The sequence below is a fragment of the Dryobates pubescens genome, chromosome 20 (genome assembly GCF_014839835.1).
Source record: "Dryobates pubescens isolate bDryPub1 chromosome 20, bDryPub1.pri, whole genome shotgun sequence".
NCBI classification, from domain to species: domain Eukaryota; kingdom Metazoa; phylum Chordata; class Aves; order Piciformes; family Picidae; genus Dryobates; species Dryobates pubescens.
This window is the reverse complement of record NC_071631.1, coordinates 20,221,099-20,237,293: the sequence shown is the minus strand read 5'-3', so window position 1 is coordinate 20,237,293 and position 16,195 is coordinate 20,221,099. Positions and strand designations below refer to the sequence as shown.

General features: G+C 56.0%; 1 protein-coding gene across 1 annotated transcript in view; it reads right to left on the bottom strand.

Moving 5' to 3' along the window:
• The window catches only part of PIK3R6 (phosphoinositide-3-kinase regulatory subunit 6), a 32,847-nt gene extending 27,133 nt beyond the window's left edge, over positions 1-5,714 (bottom strand). The window contains exons 1-3 of the mRNA XM_054170630.1: positions 5,633-5,714; positions 4,953-5,044; positions 247-315 (exon numbers count right to left, since the gene is read on the bottom strand). Coding sequence (XP_054026605.1) covers positions 247-315; positions 4,953-5,042 — 159 coding nt within the window. The 5' untranslated portion in view covers positions 5,043-5,044; positions 5,633-5,714. The remainder of the gene's footprint in view (positions 1-246; positions 316-4,952; positions 5,045-5,632) is intronic.
• Between the last annotated feature and the right edge of the window lie 10,481 nt (positions 5,715-16,195).

The following is a 16,195-nucleotide window of genomic DNA, read 5'->3' as shown; positions in this document are numbered from 1 at the left end:
AGCAGTCAGGCTCACTGTGGACACACATTGTGCCTGGTTGTAATCTCCTGCACTATCAGGCACCTAAACTCCCCCAGATGAAGTGGTCAGCTAGAAGGACCTCTCCTCACTCCCAGATGAGAGAGTTGTGTCCAGCCATGGCTGTCCCATGGCTTTGCTGGGCTGCTACTGGGGTATTTCAGGACAGAGCTGGGTGCTGAGGGATTGTCTCTGGCTGCTGCCCCAGCAAAGCCCACTGCAGGTTACCTTTATCAAGGTGTACATCAGTGTGTGCAGCAAGGGGATGATGTAATGCCTGAAGTCACCTCTCTCTGCCTGTGGAGAGAAAAGGCTCCATCAGTGCAGGCAGAGCCTGGCAGGGTGCTGGGATGGGCAGCAGCACTGGGAGCAGCAGACACCAGAGAGAAAGGAGCTGCCAGGATGTGCTGGGCTCTGTCTGCCCAGCAGCTCAGACACAAACACAGTGAGCACAAGCTTCATCCTGGCCTAGGGGTGATGCTCTTCAGGTCAAGGCAGGGTTTGGGATCCTTCCACAAGCCATCAGGGTAGGCAGGATGTCCCTGGGACAAACAGGTCCTGTGTGGTGAGCATCCCATGCAGGAAGGGTGTAGAGGATAGACCATGCTGCCATGGACACTGATGTCTGACTCCCACCTCTGTGGGGACAGAGAGGACCTAAGCAGCCAGGACAGGTCCCCTGGGAGATGGGGACCCAGGGACAACCCCAGGGGAAGAGGCACTGGTTTGGGTGAGCACAGGGACTGCACCATCACCACATCATAGAATTGTCAGGGCTGGAAGGGACCTCAAGGCTCAGCCAGTTCCAACCCCCTGCCAGGGGCAGGGACACCTCACACTGCAGCAGGTTGCTCACAGCCACCTCCAGCCTGGCCTAGGGGTGATGCTCCTCAGGTCAAGGTAGAGTTTGGGATCCCTCCACAGGCCATCAGGGTGGGCAGGATGTCCCTGGGACAAACAGGTCCTGTGTGGTGAGCATCCCATGCAGGAAGGGTGTAGAGGATAGAACAAGCTGGGCAGAGGCCAACAGGATGGCATTCAACAAGTCCAAGTGCCAGGGGCTGCACTTTGGCCACAACAACCCCAGGCAGTGCTACAGGCTGGGGTCAGAGTGGCTGAGAGCAGCCAGGCAGAGAGGGACCTGGGGGTAATGGTTGACAGCAGCTGAACAGGAGCCAGCAGTGTGCCCAGGTGGCCAAGAGGGCCAAGGGTATCCTGGCCTGCATCAGGAACAGTGTGGCCAGCAGGAGCAGGGAGGTCATTGTGCCCTGTGTTCAGCACTGGTTAGGCCACACCTGGAGTCCTGTGTCCAGTTCTGGGCTCCTCAGCTTAGGAAAGATGTTGAGCTGCTGGAAGGTGTCCAGAGAAGGGCAACAAAGCTGGGGAGGGGTCTGGAGCACAGCCCTGTGAGGAGAGGCTGAGGGAGCTGGGGTTGCTTAGCCTGGAGAAGAGGAGGCTCAGGGGAGACCTTCTTGCTCTCTGCAACTCCCTGAAGGGAGGTTGTAGCCAGGTGGGGGTTGGGCTCTCCTCCCAGGCACCCAGCACCAGAACAAGAGGACACAGTCTCAAGCTGTGCCAGGGGAGGTTCAGGCTGGAGGTGAGGAAGCTCTTTGCTGAAAGAGAGCTTGGCCCTTGGGATGTGCTGCTCAGGGAGGTGGTGGAGTCCCCATCCCTGGAGGTGTTGAAGAGGGGATTGAATGTGGCACTTGGAGCCATGGTTCAGTTAGTCCTGAGGTGTTGGGTAACAGCTAATAGGTTGGACTTGATGATCTCTGGGGTCTTTTCCAACCTGGTTGATTGTATGATTCTATGAAGCTGCCATGGACACTGCTGGATGTGGAGGCTCCAGGAGCTCTCCAAGAGCAGGCTTTGCAGCCCCAGAGCTCTGAAGCACAGACACAGTAGGTCCATGAGCTCAGGGATCTCCTCTCTGTTGCAAAACCTCCCCTGGAAATGCAAAAGCTCTGGGCAAAGGCTGTCCTGGTGGCTGTGGGACAGGACCAGAGTGAGCAGCAAAGAGAGATGCTGCTGTGGCCACATCCTGGCCCATGAGGAAACAGGTGGATGCCCAAGCTCACACAGCTCCAGCTCTTCCCTGCAGTCTGATCTGGCTCTAAGCACAGCTCCAGTGACAGAGACTGAGACAATTTGGCCTTTGTAGTCTGGAGAAGCCTGGGGAGGTGGGGGAGAGGGTGTATCTATCTCATCAATGCTGATCAGGGTGTAGGGGGATGGGACCAGGCTTTGTTCAGTGGTGCTCAGAGACAGGACAAGGGGCAATGGGCACAAATGGACTGTCCCACCTAACCATGAGGAGAAGCTTCTGTAGTTTAAGGGTGGCAGAGCCCAGGGAGGTGGTGAAGTCTCCAGTTTGGGAGACATGAATGTCTCCATCTCTGCAGACATTCCAAACCCTCCTGGATGTGTTCCTGTGTGACCTTTGCAAGGTGAAGCTGCCTGGGCAGGGGGTTTGGACTCCATGATCTCCAGAGGTCCCTTCCAACTCCTGCCATGCTGTGATTCTGTGTCAGGAATGGATAAACCTGGCAGAGAGATTCCCACCCCAAAGATACTTCCTGCACCTTTCCCCAGGGCTGCTGTGCTGGTGGAGCTGAGTTAAATGGAAGTGATGGCAGCAGCAGTCCAGAAGTGATCAACAGGCTGAACCCTGCTGGCTGGCTGACACCAGCTGAGCTTTGCCCAGGGCCCTGGAGGAGCTCAAGCATGAAATTGCTGCATTATCATCTGAGGGTGATGCTGACTGCTCAGAGCTGCTGCAGCACCAGGCAGATGAGAAGTGACACTGATTTACCAGCAGAGCTTCAGGGATGAATCAGAGAGTCAGAGAATTGTTTGGGTTGGCAAAGCCCTCTGAGATCATCCACTCCAGCCAGCAGCCCAGCCCCACCATGGCCATCAAACCCTGGCCCCAGGTGCCAGGGCCACAGGGTTCTGGAACCCCTCCAGGGCTGGGGACTCCACCACCTCCCTGGGCAGCCTCTGCCAGTCCCTGACCACTCTTGCAGCAAAGGCATTTTTCCTCCTCTCCAACCTGAACCCTCCCCTGGCACAATTGCAGGCCAGTTCCTCTCCTTCTATCCCCTGAGACTAGGGAAAATAACATAAGAATGAAGGGAGAAGGAAGGGAACTGCAGACCAAGAGGCCTGAGAGCCCTGCTGGGCAAGGAGTGCTGAGAGCAGCAGCAAAGTGGTCCCAAGGATAACGAGGAGGGACTTGTGCAGGGCTCCAGCCCCCTGCAGGAATCCCTGCACCCACAGCCAAGGGTGCTGGGGGTGTTCCTGGCTGTCTGGACTTGGCAAGGTCCCTCCCTAGGGCACTGATGGAAGGTCAACCCCCACAGCCTGGGGGAGACAGGCTGGCAGTAGCCTCAGAGCCGCTCAGAGGCAGGAAACAGGGGTTGGGAAAAACTGCTCCATGCCCTCAGCCCTGTGGTGTGTGCACACATCTGCGGCACACAGAGTGGGGAGGGAGGGCACAACCTCTGCAGAGGGAGCTTGTCCACCCCAGGGCTGAGCAGCAGGGGGCTGTGGGCAGTGCTGAGTGAGGTGGCTTCACCCTTCCAGGTCAAAAGGAGAAAGAGCCAAGATGTAGAGGAAGATGATTCTGCCAAGCACCAAGGGATAGGATGAGAGAAAATGGCCTTGAGCTGCATGAGAGGAGGCTTAGGTTGGACCTCAGGAGAAACTTCTTCCCTGAAAGGGATCTCCAAGCCTGGCCCAGGCTGCCCAGGGAGCTGGCTGAATCCCCATCCCTGGAGGTGTTTCAAAGAGGCAGAGATGTGGTGCTGAGGGCCATGGTTGAGCAGCAGCCTTGGCAGAGTCAGAGAATGGTTGGCCTGGGTGATCTGGAAGGGCTTTGCCACCCCAAACAATTCTGATCTATGATTTGTGGCCTTTGGTCTCTTCTCACAAAGAGAGAAACAGCCTCAAGTTGTCCCAGGGGAGGTTTAGGTTGGGCTTGGGGAACAATTTCTTCCCCTTGAGGGTTGTCAAGGCCTGGCCCAGGCTGCCCAGGGCAGTGGTGGAGTCCCCATCCCTGGAGCTGTGTAGCTGTGGTGCTGAGGGCCATGGGTTTGGTGGTGCCCTGGGTTCAGGGTTGAACTGCATGATCTTGCAGATCTCTTCCAACCATGACTCCAAAACGGTACAGAGAGCTTTCTGCACAAAGCATGACCCTCAGGGGCTCAGCAGCAGGGTGGGGAGGAGGAGGGGGAGGAGGAGGTGGAGGGCTGCCCATCCCTGTACCGGAATCAGAGGGCACCGGGTAGGATGAGGCAGGCTCTTGAGGAAAGGGGAGAAAAAAAGGTGCTATGACAGATGACATCTCAGCAAACCACAAAGCAGAGCACCCCAGGGTGCTGGGGGTGTGCAAGAGACCAGCAAATGACAAGAGAAATCCATCAGAGAGCACGTGCCCCCCGAAGTTTCCATCAGCTCCTCTCAGGACAGGATGCTGAGGTTAGGTATTTCTAACCCGGGGTGGAAATGAGTGACATGAACCAGAGGCCACCCACCCCCTGGGGTGGAAATGAGTGACAGGGAGGAGAAATTTCCACTACCTGTGACCAGAGCTGGCTGGGGTGAGGTGAGGGAGGTGCAGGGGTGGTGGGGAGTGTTTGTCAGCAGGCTCTTTGCAGCCTGCAGAGGTTGGTTTCCTTTGCCTGCTGGTGCTCTGCCCATGGCTCTCTGTCCCTTTGGGGGCAAGCCCTGGTCCTTGCTGCCATCAAGCTGGGGGCAAGGTCTGGCCCACACATTTCCGCTCTGTGCTGTGAGCCACAGTCCCCAGCCAGGCTCAAGGTCCCCAGAAACATCTCTTTGAGTTGAACTGAGTCCCCAGCCCTCTACTCCTCCATGCACATGCTGCAGAGAGGCCAAGCTTGGTGCTCAGAGGACAGCACTGAGGTAGCACTCACCCTCTCCAGCTCCTTCACCAGGATGCTGACCAGCATGGAGCTGTTCCTGGGGTTCTGGTCAATCTTTTTGTGCAGGGTCCAGCGCAGCATCCCTGAGGAGTGAAAGCCAAGGAAGAGGTCAGGCTGCCAGGGAAGAGGTCAGGCTGCCAGGGGAGAGGTCAGGCTGCCAGGGAAGAGGTCAGGCTGCCAGGGGAGAGGTCAGGCTGCCAGGGGAGAGGTCAGGCTGCCAGGGGAGAGGTCAGGCTGCCAAGCAGAGCAGTGATGGATCAGGGGCAGGACATCATGGGGAGAGGTCAGGAGAGCTGGGCACTGCTGCTGCAGAAGTCACCCCCAGGTTGCTGCACTGACAGCCCCATCAGAGCCAAGCCCCCAGCTTCTCTGCCCTTGCCTCCAGCCATTGACCCCCTGCAAGGGACAAGCCATGCTGCAGCCTGTTCTGGATCAGCTGAAGATGGTGCAAGGTGGGCACCAGGAGCTTGCCAAGGATTTAGCACCTCCCAGAGCAGGTTAGGAAGGGCAGAGCAGCGCCAGCGGGGGTGATGCCATCCCGTGTGCCCCCATCCCGTCACCAGCGGAGAGATGGGAGGAAGGGGAGGTTTGGAGGCAAGCAGTGCCCCAGCAGGGCAGCAGGGGGGCCCGTGGCTGGCAGCCCTGGGAGGCATGGCAGGGCTGCAGCTCACCTCGGTCACACTGGCAGGCAGGGTGGTGTCCATCCAGCTGGCGCAGCAGGCTGCGGACGCGGCGCAGGATGTCCGACTCCACCTCTGGGGGGACAGAGAGCACCTGGGCAGCCAGGACAGCACCCCTGGGAGATGGGCACCCAGGGACAGCCCCAGGGCAGGAGGCACTGGTTTGGGTGAGCACAGGGACTGCACCATCACCACATCATAGAATTGTCAGGGCTGGAAGGGACCTCCAGGATCAGCCAGTTCCAACCCCCCTGCCATGGGCAGGGACACCTCACACTGCAGCAGGTTGCTCACAGCCACATCCAGCCTGGCTGCAAAACCCTGACAATCACAGAATGTTAGGAGCTGGAAGGGACCTCAGAAGCTCATCCAGTCCAACCCCCCTGCCAGAGCAGGAGCACCTGGAGCAGGTCACACAGGAACACATCCAGGTGGGGTTTGAATATCCCCAGGGGAGGAGACTCCACAACCCCCCTGGGCAGCCTGCTCCAGGGCTCTGGCACCCCCACAGGGAAATAATTCTTCCTCCTGTGTCCATGGAACTTCCTCTGCCTCAGCTTCCACCACTGTCCCTTGTGCTGGCATTGGGCATCACCCAGCAGAGCCTGGCTCCAGCCTCTGGGCATCACCCTGCACATCAACAGCAATGAGGTCACCTCTCAGGCTCCTCCTCTGCAAGCTCCAGAGCCCTCAGCTCCCTCAGGCTCCCCTCCTAAGGAAGATGTTCCACTGCCTGCAGCATCTTTGAGGCTCTGTGCTGGACTCTCTCAAGCAGTTCCCTGAGGTCCTTCCTGACCTGGACACACTACTCCAGATGCAGCCTCACCAGGGCAGAGGAGAGGGCCAGGAGAACATAGGGCTGCACAGTCCCCCTCAGAAGAGACCTGCTGCTCTCAGACCATCATGAGCTGGTGGAAATCACAAAACCCCAGAACTCCCCAGGCTAGGTGAAAGACATCAGCCACAGTGTGAGCAAGACAAAGACAGCTGAAGCCATGAAAGAAGACACTGGGCAGCACCACGTGCACCTTGCACACATCAAAACCAAACTGCAGCCAGCTTGTGGCTAAAAATAAGTCAGACAACCTCAGCCTCACTTAGTGGTGTGACTCCTAAGTGGGGTGAGGGCTTGTCACCACCAGTGAGCTCAGAAGACATCTGGCTGGCCATGAGCACCAGCACGTCACAGATTGGAAATGAAAGTCAGCCCTGGAAGCAGCTGGGGCATTGGCCAGGAGAGCTGCAAGGTGCTTTTACTCCAGCACAGCCTTTCTTTCATGGAATCATAGAATCAACCAGGTTGGGAAAGACCTCAGAGAACATCAAGTCCAACCTATCACCCAACACCTCATGACTAACTGAACCATGGCTCCAAGTGCCACATCCAATCCCCTCTTCAACACCTCCAGGGATGGGGACTCCACCACCTCCCTGGGCAGCACATCCCAATGATGAATGACTCCCTCAGTGAAGAACTTTCTCCTCACCTCCAGCCTAAACTTCCCCTGGCACAGCTTGAGACTGTGTCCTCTTGTTCTGGTGCTGGGTGCCTGGGAGAATAGACCAACCCCCACCTGGCTACAGCCTCCCTTCAGGGAGTTGGAGAGAGCAAGAAGGTCTCCCCTGAGCCTCCTCTTCTGCAGGCTAAGCAACCCCAGCTCCCTCAGCCTCTCCTCACAGGGCTGTGCTCCAGACCCCTCCCCAGCTTTGCTGCCCTTCTCTGGACACCTTCCAGCAGCTCAACATCTTTCCTACCCTGAGGAGCCCAGAACTGGACACAGGACTCCAGGTGTGGCCTGAGCAGTGCTGAGCCCAGGGCACAATGACCTCCCTGCTCCTGCTGACCACACTTCCTGCTGCAGGCCAGGAGGCCATTGGCCTTCTTGGCCCCCTGGGCACACTGCTGGCTCCTGTTCAGCTGCTGTCAACCAGTTACCCCCAGGTCCCTTTCAGCCTGGCTGCTCTCCAGCCACACTTTGTGACCCTCTTTACCCTGGGCTGCTCTTCCCTGCCAGCAGAATGACTCTGGCTCCATTGCACTGCAAACCCAAGCATTGTACCAGGTGGGTGAGGAAGGTAAAGTCCTCCTCCTGCAGGAAATGGTAGGCTTGGAGCAGAGAGACCATGGCTCAGCATCACCCACCTGTGCTCTCCATGACCAGGCTGAGCTGCAGCAGGGTGGCTGCAGAGTCTCTCTGGCGCTGGGGTGAGTGCACAGCTGCTCCTCACACGACATGGGCATAGCCTTGGGTCCTGTGTCTCACCTGCAAAGAAACAGGGCACACTGGTATGGGGCTGGTGGTGCAGACCAGGATCAGCCTGAAACTTGGGAGGGAGGGCAAAGCCACCACAGTATCACAGTCTCACAGTATAACCAAGGTTGGAAGAGACCCCAAGGATCATCAAGTCCAAGCTGTCACCACAGACCTCACAACTAGACCATGGCACCAAGTGCCACATCCAATCTCCCCTTGAACACCTCCAGGGAGGGTGACTCCACCACCCCCCTGGGCAGCACATCCCAATGACGAACGACTCGCTCAGTGAAGAACTTTCTCCTCACCTTGAGTCTAAACCTCCCCTGGCACAGCTTGAGACTGTGTCCTCTTGTTCTGGTGCTGGTTGCCTGGGAGAAGAGACCAACCCCCACCTGGCTACAACCTCCCTTCAGGGAGTTGTAGACAGCAAGAAGGTCTCCCCTGAGCCTCCTCTTCTCCAGGCTAAACACCCCCAGCTCCCTCAGCCTCTCCTCACAGGGCTGTGCTCAAGGCCTCTCCCCAGCCTTGTTGCCCTTCTCTGGACACCTTCAAGTCTCTCAATGTCCTTCTTAAACTGAGGGGCCCAGAACTGGACACAGGACTCAAGGTGTGGCCTAACCAATGCAGAGTCCAGGGGCACAATGACCTCCCTGCTCCTGCAGGCCACACTGTTCCTGATGCAGGCCAGGCTGCCATTGGCCCTCTTGGCCACCTGGGCACACTGCTGGCTCATGTTCAGGCAGCTGGCAATCAGCACCCCCAGGTCCCTCTCTGTTTGGCAGCTCTCAGCCACTCTGACCCCAGCCTGGAGCTCTGCCTGGGGTTGCTGTGGCCAAAGTGCAGCCCCTGGCACTTGGACTTGTTGAATGCCATCCTGTTGGCCTCTGCCCATCTGTCCAGTCGGTTGAGGTCCCTCTGCAGAGCCCTTCTGGCCTCTAACTGACTAACATCTGCTCCCAGCTTGGTGTCATCTGCAAACTTGCTGATGACTGACTCAATGCCCTCATCCAGATCATCAATGAAGATGTTAAAGGGGATGGGGCCCAGCACTGATCCCTGGGGGACGCCAGGACACCATGGGACTCCAGCAGGGAGGATGTCCTCCAGGGAGGCAGAGCCCTAAGAGTGAGCACAGCGTGGCTCAGGGGCTGTGTTTTGCTGGTGAAAGCTTCAGCTTGAACTCAACCCATCTGAACACTTGGCCCTCAAAGCCTCCTGCAGCAAGGAGGCCTCTAGGGCCGAGCTTCAGCAGCAGAGCAAGGCAGGGCTGGGTACCTCGTCATCTGCAGGGGAAAATGAGGCTGAAGTGCAACATTCAACCAGAAAAAGATGAGACAAAAAGAGCCCAAATTTCCCTGAGGTTTCCAGGCTTGCTGTCCTCATCCACTGCCATCCTGACCCAGCATCCCAGAGAAACAAACCCTGAGGACAGACTGGGAACTGGGTATGCTGCAGAAGGAAACCAGCCTGGAGCCAGACAGCTGCCCTTGTCCTCAAGCATTGTTCCCTCAGAGAAAGAGGGAAAGAAAATAATCCTGAGGGGAGGAAAGAAGGTGAGAGGACTGCAGGCCAGCGTGGGGCACCATGGGGGAGCAGAGGAGAGCAACCCAGGCTGAACAACCCCAGCTCCCAAGCATCAACGATGGAAATGTGACCACAGGGATGCTCAGCTGTAGGGATCTGGAAATGTCAGCACTGAGAAGCTCAGCTGTAGGGATCTGGAAGTGTCAGCACTGAGAAGCTCAGCTGCAGGGATCTGGAAGTGTCAGCACTGAGAAGCTCAGCTGCAGGGATCTGGAAATGTCAGCACTGAGAAGCTCAGCTGTAGGGATCTGGAAGTGTCAGCACTGAGAAGCTCAGCTGCAGGGATCTGGAAATGTCAGCACTGAGATGCTCAGCTGTAGGGATCTGGAAGTGTCAGCACTGAGAAGCTCACTGCAGGGATCTGGAAATGTCAGCACTGAGAAGCTCAGCTGCAGGGATCTGGAAATGTCAGCACTGAGAAGCTCAGCTGCAGGGATCTGGAAATGTCAGCACTGAGAAGCTCAGCTCTAGGGATCTGGAAATGTCAGCACTGAGAAGCTCAGCTGCAGGGATCTGGAAGTGTCAGCACTGAGAAGCTCAGCTGTAGGGGTCTGGAAATGTCAGCACTGAGAAGCTCAGCTGCAGGGATCTGGAAGTGTCAGCACTGAGATGCTCAGCTGCAGGGATCTGGAAATGTCAGCACTGAGATGCTCAGCTGTAGGGATCTGGAAATGTCAGCACTGAGAAGCTCAGCTGCAGGGATCTGGAAGTGTCAGCACTGAGAAGCTCACTGCAGGGATCTGGAAATGTCAGCACTGGGATGCTGAGCTCTGGGGATCTGGAAATGTCAGCACTGAGATGCTCAGCTGTAGGGATCTGGAAATGTCAGCACTGAGAAGCTCAGCTGCAGGGATCTGGAAATGTCAGCACTGAGAAGCTCAGCTGCAGGGATCTGGAAATGTCAGCACTGAGAAGCTCAGCTGCAGGGATCTGGAAATGTCAGCACTGAGAAGCTCAGCTGCAGGGATCTGGAAGTGTCAGCACTGAGAAGCTCAGCTGCAGGGATCTGGAAATGTCAGCACTGAGAAGCTCAGCTGCAGGGATCTGGAAATGTCAGCACTGAGAAGCTCAGCTGCAGGGATCTGGAAATGTCAGCACTGAGAAGCTCAGCTGCAGGGATCTGGAAGTGTCAGCACTGAGAAGCTCAGCTGCAGGGATCTGGAAATGTCAGCACTGAGAAGCTCAGCTGCAGGGATCTGGAAGTGTCAGCACTGAGAAGCTCAGCTGCAGGGATCTGGAAATGTCAGCACTGAGAAGCTCAGCTGCAGGGATCTGGAAATGTCAGCACTGAGAAGCTCAGCTGCAGGGATCTGGAAATGTCAGCACTGAGAAGCTCAGCTGCAGGGATCTGGAAGTGTCAGCACTGAGAAGCTCAGCTGTAGGGATCTGGAAATGTCAGCACTGAGAAGCTCAGCTGTAGGGATCTGGAAATGTCAGCACTGAGAAGCTCAGCTGCAGGGATCTGGAAGTGTCAGCACTGAGAAGCTCAGCTGCAGGGATCTGGAAATGTCAGCACTGAGATGCTCAGCTGCAGGGATCTGGAAGTGTCAGCACTGAGAAGCTCAGCTGCAGGGATCTGGAAGTGTCAGCACTGAGAAGCTCAGCTGCAGGCATATGGAAATGTCAGCACTGAGAAGCTCAGCTGCAGGGATCTGGAAGTGTCTGCACTGAGAAGCTCAGCTGCAGGGATCTGGAAATGTCAGCACTGAGAAGCTCAGCTGCAGGCATATGGAAATGTCAGCACTGAGAAGCTCAGCTGCAGGGATCTGGAAATGTCAGCACTGAGAAGCTCAGCTGCAGGGATCTGGAAATGTCAGCACTGAGAAGCTCAGCTGTAGGGATCTGGAAGTGTCAGCACTGAGATGCTCAGCTGTAGGGATCTGGAAATGTCAGCACTGAGAAGCTCAGCTGTAGGGATCTGGAAGTGTCAGCACTGAGAAGCTCAGCTGCAGGGATCTGGAAGTGTCAGCACTGAGAAGCTCACTGCAGGGATCTGGAAGTGTCAGCACTGAGAAGCTCAGCTGCAGGGATCTGGAAGTGTCAGCACTGAGAAGCTCACTGCAGGAATCTGGAAATGTCAGCACTGGGATGCTGAGCTCTGGGGATCTGGAAATGTCAGCACTGAGAAGCTCAGCTGCAGGGATCTGGAAATGTCAGCACTGAGAAGCTCAGCTGCAGGGATCTGGAAATGTCAGCACTGAGAAGCTCAGCTGCAGGGATCTGGAAATGTCAGCACTGAGATGCTCAGCTGCAGGGATCTGGAAATGGCAGCACTGAGAAGCTCAGCTGTAGGGATCTGGAAGTGTCAGCACTGAGAAGCTCAGCTGCAGGGATCTGGAAATGTCAGCACTGAGAAGCTCAGCTGCAGGGATCTGGAAATGTCAGCACTGAGAAGCTCAGCTGCAGGGATCTGGAAATGTCAGCACTGAGAAGCTCAGCTGCAGGGATCTGGAAGTGTCAGCACTGAGAAGCTCAGCTGCAGGGATCTGGAAATGTCAGCACTGAGATGCTCAGCTGCAGGGATCTGGAAGTGTCAGCACTGAGAAGCTCAGCTGCAGGGATCTGGAAATGTCAGCACTGAGAAGCTCAGCTGTAGGGATCTGGAAGTGTCAGCACTGAGAAGCTCAGCTGCAGGGATCTGGAAGTGTCAGCACTGAGAAGCTCAGCTGCAGGCATATGGAAATGTCAGCACTGAGAAGCTCAGCTGCAGGGATCTGGAAGTGTCAGCACTGAGAAGCTCAGCTGCAGGGATCTGGAAATGTCAGCACTGAGAAGCTCAGCTGCAGGGATCTGGAAATGTCAGCACTGAGAAGCTCAGCTGTAGGGATCTGGAAATGTCAGCACTGAGAAGCTCAGCTGCAGGCATATGGAAATGTCAGCACTGAGAAGCTCAGCTGCAGGCATATGGAAATGTCAGCACTGAGAAGCTCAGCTGCAGGGATCTGGAAATGTCAGCACTGAGAAGCTCAGCTGCAGGCATATGGAAATGTCAGCACTGAGAAGCTCAGCTGCAGGGATCTGGAAATGTCAGCACTGAGAAGCTCAGCTGCAGGGATCTGGAAATGTCAGCACTGAGAAGCTCAGCTGTAGGGATCTGGAAGTGTCAGCACTGAGATGCTCAGCTGTAGGGATCTGGAAATGTCAGCACTGAGAAGCTCAGCTGCAGGGATCTGGAAGTGTCAGCACTGAGAAGCTCAGCTGCAGGGATCTGGAAGTGTCAGCACTGAGAAGCTCAGCTGCAGGGATCTGGAAGTGTCTGCACTGAGAAGCTCAGCTGCAGGGATCTGGAAATGTCAGCACTGAGAAGCTCAGCTGCAGGGATCTGGAAGTGTCAGCACTGAGAAGCTCAGCTGCAGGGATCTGGAAATGTCAGCACTGAGAAGCTCAGCTGCAGGGATCTGGAAGTGTCAGCACTGAGAAGCTCAGCTGCAGGGATCTGGAAGTGTCAGCACTGAGATGCTCAGCTGCAGGGATCTGGAAGTGTCAGCACTGAGAAGCTCAGCTGCAGGGATCTGGAAATGTCAGCACTGAGAAGCTCAGCTGTAGGGATCTGGAAGTGTCAGCACTGAGAAGCTCAGCTGCAGGGATCTGGAAATGTCAGCACTGAGAAGCTCAGCTGCAGGCATATGGAAATGTCAGCACTGAGAAGCTCAGCTGCAGGGATCTGGAAGTGTCTGCACTGAGAAGCTCAGCTGCAGGGATCTGGAAATGTCAGCACTGGGATGCTGAGCTCTGGGGATCTGGAAATGTCAGCACTGAGATGCTCAGCTGCAGGGATCTGGAAGTGTCTGCACTGAGAAGCTCAGCTGTAGGGATCTGGAATATGTCAGCACTGAGAAGCTCAGCTGCAGGGATCTGGAAATGTCAGCACTGAGAAGCTCAGCTGCAGGCATATGGAAATGTCAGCACTGAGAAGCTCAGCTGCAGGGATCTGGAAATGTCAGCACTGAGAAGCTCAGCTGCAGGGATCTGGAAGTGTCAGCACTGAGAAGCTCAGCTGCAGGGATCTGGAAATGTCAGCACTGAGAAGCTCAGCTGCAGGGATCTGGAAATGTCAGCACTGAGAAGCTCAGCTGCAGGGATCTGGAAGTGTCAGCACTGAGAAGCTCAGCTGCAGGGATCTGGAAATGTCAGCACTGGGATGCTGAGCTCTGGGGATCTGGAAATGTCAGCACTGAGATGCTCAGCTGTAGGGATCTGGAAATGTCAGCACTGAGAAGCTCAGCTGCAGGGATCTGGAAATGTCAGCACTGAGAAGCTCAGCTGCAGGGATCTGGAAATGTCAGCACTGAGAAGCTCAGCTGCAGGGATCTGGAAATGTCAGCACTGAGAAGCTCAGCTGCAGGGATCTGGAAGTGTCAGCACTGAGAAGCTCAGCTGCAGGGATCTGGAAGTGTCAGCACTGAGAAGCTCAGCTGCAGGCATATGGAAATGTCAGCACTGAGAAGCTCAGCTGCAGGGATCAGGAAATGTCAGCACTGAGAAGCTCAGCTGCAGGCATATGGAAATGTCAGCACTGAGAAGCTCAGCTGTAGGGATCTGGAAATGTCAGCACTGAGAAGCTCAGCTGCAGGGATCTGGAAATGTCAGCACTGAGAAGCTCAGCTGTAGGGATCTGGAAGTGTCAGCACTGAGATGCTCAGCTGTAGGGATCTGGAAATGTCAGCACTGAGAAGCTCAGCTGTAGGGATCTGGAAGTGTCAGCACTGAGAAGCTCAGCTGCAGGGATCTGGAAGTGTCAGCACTGAGAAGCTCAAAGCAGGGATCTGGAAGTGTCAGCACTGAGAAGCTCAGCTGCAGGGATCTGGAAGTGTCAGCACTGAGAAGCTCACTGCAGGGATCTGGAAGTGTCAGCACTGGGATGCTGAGCTCTGGGGATCTGGAAATGTCAGCACTGAGATGCTCAGCTGTAGGGATCTGGAAATGTCAGCACTGAGAAGCTCAGCTGCAGGGATCTGGAAATGTCAGCACTGAGAAGCTCAGCTGCAGGGATCTGGAAGTGTCAGCACTGAGAAGCTCAGCTGCAGGGATCTGGAAGTGTCAGCACTGAGAAGCTCACTGCAGGGATCTGGAAATGTCAGCACTGAGAAGCTCAGCTGCAGGGATCTGGAAATGTCAGCACTGAGAAGCTCAGCTGCAGGGATCTGGAAGTGTCAGCACTGAGAAGCTCAGCTGCAGGGATCTGGAAATGTCAGCACTGAGATGCTCAGCTGCAGGGATCTGGAAGTGTCAGCACTGAGAAGCTCAGCTGCAGGGATCTGGAAATGTCAGCACTGAGAAGCTCAGCTGTAGGGATCTGGAAATGTCAGCACTGAGAAGCTCAGCTGTAGGGATCTGGAAGTGTCAGCACTGAGAAGCTCAGCTGCAGGGATCTGGAAATGTCAGCACTGAGAAGCTCAGCTGTAGGGGTCTACCCCACACCCAGATCCCTCCCAGCCCACAGATCCAGCACCTCATGGTCCTCCCCCTTCAGTGCCCACAGTGAGGGATCATCTCCTCACCCATGGGCACAGCAGCAGCTGCAGGAGTCTGCCTGAGTGAGCTGCAAGAAGCCTCTCAGAACTTCTAGGGGGAAGCTTTTGCAGCCTGCAGGTTTGGCCTTCTCTTCTTTTGGTCTTGCTTTCCCTGCATTCTAGAAGTCCTTGAAACACTCACATTTGTGGCTGGCAACAGGGAGCCCACCTCCAGCTGTCCCCACACCACCCCTGTCCTGTCACTCCTCTGGGTCCCTCCAAGCACAGCTGGGCCATCAGCCTACAGAACCAATGAATCAATGAATCATAGAATGGTCCAGGCCAGAAGAGACCTCCAAAGCTCATCCAGCCCAACCCCCCTGCACTCAGCAGGGACATCCCCGACTAAATCAGGCTGCCCAGAGCTCTGTCCAGCCTCACCTTCAATATCTCCAGGGATGGAGCCTCAACCACCTCCCTGGGCAACCTGTGCCAGTGTTCCACCACCCTCATGGGGAAGAACTGCTTCCTCACATCCAATCTCAATCTGCTCTGCTTTACTTTGAAGCCATTGGCCCTGGTCCTGTCCCTGCAGGCCTTTGCAAACAGTCTCTCTCCAGCCTTCCTGCAGCCCCCTTCAGGTACTGGCAGGCTGCTATTAGGTCTCCCTGGAGCCTTCTCTTCTCCAGGCTGAACACCCCCAGCTCCCTCAGCCTGTGCTCATAGCAGAGCTGCTCCAAGCCCCTGACCATTTCCATGGCCCTCCTCTGGACCCAATCCATCAGGTCCATGTTCCTATACTGAGGGCTCCAGCCCTGCACACAGCATTGCAGGTGCAAAGTGGCAGAATCCCCTCTCTGGATCCCTGGCAACTCTGCTTTGGGGGCAGCCCAGACTGTGAATTGCCTTCTAGTGCTGCAAGCTCACACTGCCTCCTCTTGTCCAGCTTCTCCCCCACCAGCACCCCCAAGTCCTTTCCCTCAAGGCTGCTTTCTATCTCCTGCTGCCCCAGTCTGTATTGACAGTGAGGATTGTTTCAGCCCAGGTGCAGAACCCTGCACTTGCCCTTGTTGAACCTCATGGAACAAACCTAGACTGAGATAGAGATTGGTAGATTGAGATTGCATGTGAGGAAGAAGTTGTTCCCCAGGAGGGTGGTGAGAGCCTGGCACAGGTTCCCAGGGAGGTGGTGGAAGCCTCCTGCCTGGAGGTGTTTGCAGCCAGGCTGGAGGTGGCTGTGAGCAACCTGCTGCAGTGTG